At 43.6% G+C, this 11,739-nt stretch overlaps 1 protein-coding gene across 4 annotated transcripts in view; it reads left to right on the top strand.

The window, feature by feature from the left end:
- Positions 1 to 10,025: 10,025 nt before the first annotated feature.
- Positions 10,026 to 11,739, top strand: part of LOC110513953 (serine/threonine-protein kinase/endoribonuclease IRE1) — a 60,615-nt gene continuing 58,901 nt past the window's right edge. For 2 of the 4 annotated variants that reach the window (XM_036939806.1, XM_036939804.1), the window contains exon 1: positions 10,077 to 10,679. In XM_036939806.1, the coding sequence (XP_036795701.1) occupies positions 10,614 to 10,679 (66 nt within the window). In that variant the 5' untranslated portion in view covers positions 10,077 to 10,613. Of the gene's footprint in view, positions 10,680 to 11,739 lie in introns of all 4 variants that reach the window. The other 2 variants (XM_036939805.1, XM_036939807.1) reach the window with 2 other exon arrangements.

Below are 11,739 nucleotides of genomic sequence, written 5' to 3'. Positions count from 1 at the left end.
TAGACAAGCTAGCTACTCTATATTGATAGCTAAGATTGTTAGACAAGCTATTCTATCTTGATAGCTAAAATAGTTAGACAAGCTAACTACTCTATCTTGATAGCTAAGATAGTTAGACAAGCTACTCTATCTTGATAGCTAAGATAGTTAGACAAGCTAGCTACTCTATCTTGATAGCCTGAAATGGCATCTTTGGTAGCTAGTTATAATGTTGGGAGATTGGGAACCTGGGAACCTATCTGGGCTAAATGCCAACTACATACTATACATACATATACATACTATATATACATATACATACTATATATACATATACATACTATATAGACATACTATATATACATATACATACTATATATACATATACATACTATATAGACATACTATATATACATATACATACTATATATACATATACATACTATAGATACATATACATACTATATATACATATACATACTGTAGATTCATACCATATATACATATACATACTATTTATACATACTATATATACATATACATACTATATATACATACACATACTATATATACATACTATATATACATATACATATTATACATACATATACATACTATATATACATATACATGCTATATATACATATACATACTATATATACATATACATACTATACATACGTATACATACTATATATACATATACATGCTATATATACATATACATACTATATATACATATACATACTATACATACGTATACATACTATATATACATACATACATCCCTCTATGGAAAGACTGAACGGTTTGGTCTACAAACTACTATGACCCCTCTATGGAAAGACTGAATGGTTTGGTCTACAAACTACTATGACCCCTCTATGGAAAGACTGAATGGTTTGGTCTACAAACTACTATGACCCCTCTATGGAAAGACGAGACTGAACGGTTTGGTCTACAAACTACTATGACCCCTCTATGGAAAGACTGAATGGTTTGGTCTACAAACTACTAGGACCCCTCTATGGAAAGACTGAACGGTATGGTCTACAAACTACTATGACCCCTCTATGGAAAGACTGAATGGTTTGGTCTACAAACTACTATGACCCCTCTATGGAAAGACTGAACGGTTTGGTCTACAAACTACTAGGACCCCTCTATGGAAAGACTGAACGGTATGGTCTACAAACTACTATGACCCCTCTATGGAAAGACTGAACGGTTTGGTCTACAAACTACTATGACCCCTCTATGGAAAGACTGAATGGTTTGGTCTACAAACTACTATGACCCCTCTATGGAAAGACGAGACTGAACGGTTTGGTCTACAAACTACTATGACCCCTCTATGGAAAGACTGAATGGTTTGGTCTACAAACTACTAGGACCCCTCTATGGAAAGACTGAATGGTTTGGTCTACAAACTACTATGACCCCTCTATGGAAAGACGAGACTGAACGGTTTGGATCTACAAACTACTATGACCCCTCTATGGAAAGACTGAATGGTTTGGTCTACAAACTACTATGACCCCTCTATGGAAAGACTGAATGGTTTGGTCTACAAACTACTATGACCCCTCTATGGAAAGACTGAACGGTTTGGTCTACAAACTACTATGACCCCTCTATGGAAAGACTGAACGGTATGGTCTACAAACTACTATGACCCCTCTATGGAAAGACTGAACGGTTTGGTCTACAAACTACTATGACCCCTCTATGGAAAGACTGAACGGTTTGGTCTACAAACTACTATGATCCCTCTATGGAAAGACGAGACTGAACAGTATGGTCTACAAACTACTATGACCCCTCTATGGAAAGACTGAACGGTTTGGTCTACAAACTACTATGACCCCTCTATGGAAAGACTGAATGGTTTGGTCTACAAACTACTATGACCCCTCTATGGAAAGACGAGACTGAACGGTTTGGTCTACAAACTACTATGACCCCTCTATGGAAAGACTGAATGGTTTGGTCTACAAACTACTAGGACCCCTCTATGGAAAGACTGAACGGTATGGTCTACAAACTACTATGACCCCTCTATGGAAAGACTGAACGGTTTGGTCTACAAACTACTATGACCCCTCTATGGAAAGACTGAACGGTTTGGTCTACAAACTACTATGACCCCTCTATGGAAAGACTGAACGGTTTGGCCTACAAACTACTATGACCCCTCTATGGAAAGACTGAACGGTTTGGTCTACAAACTACTATGACCCCTCTATGGAAAGACTGAACGGTTTGGTCTACAAACTACTATGACCCCTCTATGGAAAGACTGAACGGTTTGGTCTACATACTACTATGACCCCTCTATGGAAAGACTGAACGGTTTGGTCTACAAACTACTATGACCCCTCTATGGAAAGACTGAACGGTTTGGTCTACATACTACTATGACCCCTCTATGGAAAGACTGAACGGTTTGGTCTACAAACTACTATGACCCCTCTATGGAAAGACGAGACTGAACGGTTTGGTCTACAAACTACTATGACCCCTCTATGGAAAGACTGAACGGTTTGGTCTACAAACTACTATGACCCCTCTATGGAAAGACTGAACGGTATGGTCTACAAACTACTATGACCCCTCTATGGAAAGACTGAACGGTTTGGTCTACAAACTACTATGACCCCTCTATGGAAAGACTGAACGGTTTGGCCTACAAACTACTATGACCCCTCTATGGAAAGACTGAACGGTTTGGTCTACATACTACTATGACCCCTCTATGGAAAGACGAGACTGAACGGTATGGTCTACAAACTACTATGACCCCTCTATGGAAAGACTGAACGGTATGGTCTACAAACTACTATGACCCCTCTATGGAAAGACTGAACGGTTTGGTCTACATACTACTATGACCCCTCTATGGAAAGACGAGACTGAACGGTATGGTCTACAAACTACTATGACCCCTCTATGGAAAGACTGAACGGTTTGGTCTACAAACTACTATGACCCCTCTATGGAAAGACTGAACGGTTTGGCTCTACAAACTACTATGACCCCTCTATGGAAAGACGAGACTGAACGGTTTGGTCTACAAACTACTATGACCCCTCTATGGAAAGACTGAACGGTTTGGTCTACAAACTACTATGACCCCTCTATGGAAAGACTGAATGGTTTGGTCTACAAACTACTATGACCCCTCTATGGAAAGACTGAACGGTTTGGTCTACAAACTACTATGACCCCTCTATGGAAAGACTGAACGGTTTGGTCTACAAACTACTATGATCCCTCTATGGAAAGACGAGACTGAACGGTTTGGTCTACAAACTACTATGACCCCTCTATGGAAAGACTGAACGGTTTGGCTCTACAAACTACTATGACCCCTCTATGGAAAGACTGAACGGTTTGGTCTACAAACTACTATGACCCCTCTATGGAAAGACTGAACGGTTTGGTCTACAAACTACTATGACCCCTCTATGGAAAGACTGAACGGTTTGGTCTACAAACTACTATGACCCCTCTATGGAAAGACTGAACGGTTTGGTCTACAAACTACTATGACCCCTCTATGGAAAGACTGAACGGTTTGGTCTACAAACTACTATGACCCCTCTATGGAAAGACTGAACGGTTTGGTCTACAAACTACTATGACCCCTCTATGGAAAGACTGAACGGTTTGGTCTACAAACTACTATGACCCCTCTATGGAAAGACTGAACGGTATGGTCTACAAACTACTATAACCCCTCTATGGAAAGACGAGACTGAACGGTTTGGTCTACAAACTACTATGACCCCTCTATGGAAAGACTGAACGGTTTGGTCTACAAACTACTATGACCCCTCTATGGAAAGACTGAACGGTTTGGTCTACAAACTACTATGACCCCTCTATGGAAAGACTGAACGGTTTGGTCTACAAACTACTATGACCCCTCTATGGAAAGACGAGACTGAATGGTTTGGTCTACAAACTACTAGGACCCCTCTATGGAAAGACTGAACGGTTTGGTCTACAAACTACTATGACCCCTCTATGGAAAGACTGAACGGTTTGGTCTACAAACTACTATGACCCCTCTATGGAAAGACTGAACGGTTTGGTCTACAAACTACTATGACCCCTCTATGGAAAGACTGAACGGTTTGGTCTACAAACTACTATGACCCCTCTATGGAAAGACTGAACGGTTTGGCTCTACAAACTACTATGACCCCTCTATGGAAAGACTGAACGGTTTGGTCTACAAACTACTATGACCCCTCTATGGAAAGACTGAACGGTATGGTCTACAAACTACTATGACCCCTCTATGGAAAGACTGAATGGTTTGGTCTACAAACTACTATGACCCCTCTATGGAAAGACTGAACGGTTTGGCCTACAAACTACTATGACCCCTCTATGGAAAGACTGAACGGTTTGGTCTACAAACTACTAGGACCCCTCTATGGAAAGACTGAACGGTTTGGTCTACAAACTACTATGACCCCTCTATGGAAAGACTGAACGGTTTGGCTCTACAAACTACTATGACCCCTCTATGGAAAGACTGAACGGTTTGGCCTACAAACTACTATGACCCCTCTATGGAAAGACTGAACGGTTTGGTCTACAAACTACTATGACCCCTCTATGGAAAGACTGAACGGTTTGGTCTACAAACTACTATGACCCCTCTATGGAAAGACTGAATGGTTTGGTCTACAAACTACTATGACCCCTCAATGGAAAGATGAGACCCTCCGTTTTGCTCTGAGACCTCCACAAGCGTCTTGGGACTTGTTGGTACAGCCAATCGGCTGACTTTTGTCTGCAGAGTCTGAACAGTTTGGCCTACCCACACTAAGACTCTCACAAACACCTACATGTCTGTAGAGTCTGAACGGTTTGGCCTACCCACACTAAGACTCTCACAAACACGTACATGTCGGTTGTTTTGCTGTAGGATTCCCACAGGCCTCACAAGACTTTCCTGAAGTTCCCCCGGGAAACCAGTTGGAAACGTATGGAAGAACTGTATACTGTATATAGCGACTGTTCCGTGCCAAAACATAAGGAGTGAAATGCATGTAAAATAAATAAATAAATAAATGTTTCCGGATCTTTCCGATATCTCTCAGATATAGGACAGACACTTCAGCACAAACTTCCTTTATATATTTTTTTGGGGGGAGGGGACTGTCTGTTGTTCCATGTATTGAATCTGTTATTCAATGTGTTTCTATGGGCTAATGGGTTAACTAGTAAGGCCAAATAGTATTTTTCATCAACTGTTTTTTTTTCTCTATATTTATTTAATACTTAAAAGGGTCGTAAAATTCTAAATCAAATTATCAATGGAATTGTTTTAAGAAAGTATTACCTTCTTAAAACAATTCCATGTTGTAGAACGGCCCAGTACATCACTGGGGCCAAGCTTCCTGCCATCCAGGACCTCTATACCAGGCGGTGTCAGAGGAAGAACCAGTACATCACTGGGACCAAGCTTCCTGCCATCCAGGACCTCTATACCAGGCGGTGTCAGAGGAAGGCCTAGTACATCACTGGGGCCAAGCTTCCTGCCATCCAGGACCTCTATACCAGGCGGTGTCAGAGGAAGGCCCTATAGAGGGTGGTACGTACGGCCCAGTACCTCACTGGGGCCAAGCTTCTTGCCATCCAGGACCTCTATACCAGGAGGTGTCAGAGGAAGGCCCTATAGAGGGTGGTACGTACGGCCCAGTACCTCACTGGGGCCAAGCTTCCTGCCATCCAGGACCTCTATACCTGGTTGTGTCAGAGGAAGGCACTAAAAATTGTCAAAGACTCCAGCCACCCTAGTCATAGACTCTTCTCTGTGCTACCGCACGGCAAGCGATACCGGAGCGCCAAGTCTAGGTCCAACAGGCCTAGACAGCTTCTACCCCCAAAGCCATAAGACTCCTGAACATCTAGTCAAATGGCTACCCAGACTATTTGCATTGCCCCCCCCCCTCTCCACACCACTGCTACTCTCTGTTGTTATCATCTATGCATAGTCACTTTAATAACTCTACCTACATGCACATTTCACCTCAACTAACCGGTGCCCCCGCACATTGACTCTGTACCGGTACCCCCCTGTATATAGCCTCCACATTGACTCTGTACCGGCACCCCCTGTATATAGCCTTCACATTGACTCTGTACCGGTACCCCCTGTATTTCGCCTCCACATTGACTCTGTACCGTAATACCCTGTATATAGCCTCCGCATTGGCTCTGTACCGTAATACCCTGTATATAGCCTCCACATTGGCTCTGTACCGTAATACCCTGTATATAGCCTCCACATTGGCTCTGTACCGTAATACCCTGTATATAGCCTCCACATTGACTTTGTACTGTAATACCCTGTATATAGCCTCCACACGGACTCTGTACCGTAATACCCTGTATATAGCCTCCACATTGACTCTGTACCGTAATACCCTGTATTTAGCCTCCACATTGACTCTGTACTGTAATACCCTGTATATAGCCTCCACACGGACTCTGTACCGTAATACCCTGTATATAGCCTCCACATTGACTCTGTACCGTAATACCCTGTATATAGCCTCCACATTGACTCTGTACTGTAATACCCTGTATATAGCCTCCACATTGACTCTGTACCGTAATACCCTGTATATAGCCTCCACACGGACTCTGTACTGTAATACCCTGTATATAGCCTCCACATTGACTCTGTACCGTAATACCCTGTATATAGCCTCCACACGGACTCTGTACTGTAATACCCTGTATATAGCCTCCACATTGACTCTGTACCGTAATACCCTGTATATAGCCTCCACACGGACTCTGTACTGTAATACCCTGTATATAGCCTCCACATTGACTCTGTACCGTAATACCCTGTATATAGCCTCCACATTGACTCTGTACCAGTACCCCCTGTATTTAGCCTCCACATTGACTCTGTACCGTAATACCCTGTATATAGCCTCCACATTGACTCTGTACTGTAATACCCTGTATATAGCCTCCACATTGGCTCTGTACCGTAATACCCTGTATATAGTCTCCACATTGGCTCTGTACCGTAATACCCTGTATATAGCCTCCACATTGACTCTGTACCGTAATACCCTGTATATAGCCTCCACATTGACTCTGTACCGTAATACCCTGTATATAGTCTCCACATTGACTCTGTACCGTAATACCCTGTATATAGCCTCCACATTGACTCTGTACCGTAATACCCTGTATATAGCCTCCACATTGACTCTGTACCGTAATACCCTGTATATAGCCTCCACATTGACTCTGTACCGTAATACCCTGTATATAACCTCCACATTGACTCTGTACCGTAATACCCTGTATATAACCTCCACATTGACTCTGTACCGTAATACCCTGTATATAACCTCCACATTGGCTCTGTACCGTAATATCGTGTATATAGTCTCCACATTGACTCTGTACCGTAATACCCTGTATATAGCCTCCACATTGACTCTGTACCGTAATACCCTGTATATAGCCTCCACACGGACTCTGTACTGTAATACCCTGTATATAGCCTCCACATTGACTCTGTACCGTAATACCCTGTATATAGCCTCCACACGGACTCTGTACTGTAATACCCTGTATATAGCCTCCACATTGACTCTGTACCGTAATACCCTGTATATAGCCTCCACACGGACTCTGTACTGTAATACCCTGTATATAGCCTCCACATTGACTCTGTACTGTAATACCCTGTATATAGCCTCCACATTGGCTCTGTACCGTAATACCCTGTATATAGTCTCCACATTGGCTCTGTACCGTAATACCCTGTATATAGCCTCCACATTGACTCTGTACCGTAATACCCTGTATATAGCCTCCACATTGACTCTGTACCGTAATACCCTGTATATAGTCTCCACATTGACTCTGTACCGTAATACCCTGTATATAGCCTCCACATTGACTCTGTACCGTAATACCCTGTATATAGCCTCCACATTGACTCTGTACCGTAATACCCTGTATATAGCCTCCACATTGACTCTGTACCGTAATACCCTGTATATAACCTCCACATTGACTCTGTACCGTAATACCCTGTATATAACCTCCACATTGACTCTGTACCGTAATACCCTGTATATAACCTCCACATTGGCTCTGTACCGTAATACCCTGTATATAGTCTCCACATTGACTCTGTACCGTAATACCCTGTATATAGCCTCCACACGGACTCTGTACCGTAATACCCTGTATATAGCCTCCACATTGACTCTGTACCGTAATACCCTGTATATAGCCTCCACATTGACTCTGTACCGTAATACCCTGTATATAGCCTCGTTATTGCTATTTTATTGTGTTTCATTTTATTTTTCCCTTTACTTTATTTAGTAAATCTTTTCTTAACTCTATTTATTGAAACGGATTGTTGGTTAAGGGCTTGTAAGGAAGCATTTCACTGTAAGGTCTTAGGCGCAGGTGACAAATACATTTGATTTGGATGTTGGAACATCAGAGATTCAGCCACAAGAGCAGTTGTTGATGATGATGATGTTGGGCGATTAGGCCTGGCTCGCAGTCGGCGTTCCAATTCATCCCAAAGGTGTTCGATGTGGTTGAGGTCAGGGCTCTGTGCAGGCCAGTCAAGTTCTTTCACACCGATCTCGACAAACCATTTCTGTATGGACCTCGTTTTGTGCATCGGGGGCGTTGTCATGCTGAAACAGGAAAGGGCTCCCACGATGTTGGAAGCTCAGAATCATCTAGAAGGTATGCTGTAGCGTTAAGATGTCCCTTCACTGTAACTAAGGGGCACGAACCATGAAAAACAGTCCCAGACCATTATTCCTCCTCCACCAAACTTTACAGTTGGCACAATGCATTGGGGCAGGTAGGATTATCCTGGCATCCCCCAAACCAAGTTTCGTCTGTCAGACTTCCAGATGGTGAAGCGTGATTCATCACTCCAGAGAACGCGTTTCCACTGCTCCAGACTCCAATGGCGGCGACCTTCACACCACTCCAGCCGACGGTTGGCCTGGTGATCCTAGGCTTGTGTGCGGCTGCTCGGCCATGGAAACCCATATCATGAAGCTTCCGACAAACAGTTATTGTGCCGATGTTGCTTCCAAAGGAAGTTTGGAACTTGGCAGTGAGTGTTGCAACCGAGGACAGACGATTTTAACGCTTCAGCACTTGGTTGTTCTGTGACCATGTGTGGCCTACCACTTCGCTACTGAACCGTTGTTGCTCCTAGACGTTTCCACTTCACAATAACAGCACTTACAGTTGACCAGGGGGGGCAGCTCTAGCAGGGCAGAAATTTGACGAACTGACTTGTTGGAAAGGTGGCATCCTATGAAAGTCACTGAGCTCCTCAGTATGGGCCATTCTACTGCCAATGTTTGTCTATGGAGACTGTGGACGTGGGTATTATAGTATATGTAGTGCTGGTGGGATTCATTTTGAAATGTTTTTTTAAAATCCATAATAATGTTCACTTTAGTACCCCTTGCACTATAAACTGAGAAAAGTCAGGGAAAATTACAAGAAGAAGAAACAGAGCGACACAGGCTCAGAGAGAGAGAGAGAGGAAGAGAGAGAGAGGAAGAGAGAGAGAGAGGAAGAGAGAGAGAGAGGAAGAGAGAGAGAGAGGAAGAGACAGAGAGAGAGGAAGAGAGAGAGAGGAAGAGAGAGAGAGAGGAAGAGAGAGAGAGGAAGAGAGAGAGAGAGGAAGAGAGAGAGAGAGGAAGAGAGAGAGAGAGAGAGAGAGAGGAAGAGACAGAGAGAGAGAGAAAGAGAGGAAGAGAGAGAGAGGAAGAGAGAGAGAGGAAGAGAGAGAGAGGAAGAGAGAGAGAGAGGAAGAGAGAGAGAGAGAAAGAGCTTAATAAAGGCATAGTTGTCTCTTCTCTGTTCTGCCACCATCTCTATTCTCTTTCACCTGAACAAGCCGCGTGTTGCAGTGATCACAAAGCCGCGAGCCACATTGCCGTTTCCACGTGTTCTAATGTGGCGTCGAGCTCATTCTAAACCCCGCCCCCCCCGTTACAGTCCAACTCTCCTTTTACCATTGGACGGAACGGCCGTCAATCAAACAAGAGGGCGGGGCCAAGCCCCTCATGATTTGACAGCAGGTCGAATTGCGCCGTTTAGGCTGAGTTATATACTTTATGATGGGTATGTTGGTGAGGAAAAACCGCCACATACACAAAAACACTATCTTCTCTGTTATTTAACTATTTTGAGCCGTTTTTTTTTACCATTCCGTAGGTCCTGACCGTCTACCGACGAGAACCAAGGACACCCTCTCTAACTGACGTCACAGGATCCGTTCCAACACGGAAACCGTAATGGTGGGGGCTCGTCGTTAGTCGGTACTGTTGTGATGGTCTTCCGATCTCTCATCTACTTCTATCCACAACCTGTTACACACGTTAAATATAACACGTCAATCTGAAAAGAAGACTTAAAAAATGTTTTTAAAATGTTGAAAAAAATGTTCAACAAACGAAGCCCTGTCGCTGTGTGACCAAAATGGACGATCGCTGGAGAAAGTTGACAGATAATTCGACCTCTGTCCTCTTGTCAGTTTAACACGTTTCTTTCCGTTGATCGAGATTCCCGTGTGTAGATCTACAACCATGGGGAAGTTAGCACGCTGTCTCCTGCTGCTGTTGCTGCTGTCTTGGAAAGGAACCGACTTACAGGTGAGTGTTTGTTGTTGTTTACTTGTTTATGGGGGAGGGGAGGGGGAAAACCCTACTGCGGGTGTGTGGCTCGCTGGGTACGGTGCCACTGTCCGGTTGGTCTATTTCGGGAACACGTACACACACACACAGAGAGAGAGAGAGAGGACTCTAATACACTTCAAGAATAGTATGCTGGAAATGAACAAACCCCCCTCGCTGTGCTGTCTGTCTGTCTTTCTTGTCTGTCTTGTCTGTCCTATCTGTCCTGTCCTGTGTAGGTTACTTTTTAAAATGTAATCCGTTATAGTTACATGTCTAACATTGTAGGCAATAACGTAACTAAGGGGGTATAAGAGGGTATATCGCTCTCCGGCGTTTTACCATTTGGATGCCTCTATATGTTGTAGTTTAATGGTAAAGGTATTGGACATTGAAACGCGTGTGGACATTCCTTGTTAAATGATCACATATCTCTTTAAGGCGCCATACAGAGTCCGGTTCTATGATGCCACCCCTTGTTGAGTAAATACAGGAGTGTCGCGGTTAAACACACACAACATGTGGTAAGCGGTCTCTTTGCTGAGAAGGAGACGGGGGGGGGGGGGGTTTATCTTGCTATTCGGGTTGTCCTGGTGTAACGGACATTTCCATTCCAGGTGAAAAACAAGGAGAGCAGTGGTTGATAACAGTCAATCAAAGATCAATCCAGTTTAATACGATCATTTACGGCGACATCGCCAGAACAGAAGCAGGCCCGTTTATATTCTAATCAGACAGCACCTAATGTTCATCTCCAGAACAGAAGCAGGCCCGTTTATATTCTAATCAGACAGCACCTAATGTTCATCTCCAGAACAGAAGCAGGCCCGTTTATATTCTATTCAGACAGCACCTAATGTTCATCTCCAGAACAGAAGCAGGCCCGTTTATATTCTAATCAGACAGCACCTAATGTTCATCTCCAGAACAGAAGCAGGCCCGTTTATATTCTATTCAGACAGCACCTAATGTTCATCGCCAGAACAGAAGCAGGCCCGTTTATATTCTAATCAGACAGCATCTAATGTTCATCTCCAGA

This window comes from Oncorhynchus mykiss, chromosome 13 (assembly GCF_013265735.2).
Source record: "Oncorhynchus mykiss isolate Arlee chromosome 13, USDA_OmykA_1.1, whole genome shotgun sequence".
In the NCBI taxonomy this organism is placed as follows: Eukaryota; Metazoa; Chordata; class Actinopteri; order Salmoniformes; family Salmonidae; genus Oncorhynchus; species Oncorhynchus mykiss.
Note: the sequence above shows the minus strand (reverse complement) of the source record. Positions and strands in the feature narration are given on the sequence as shown.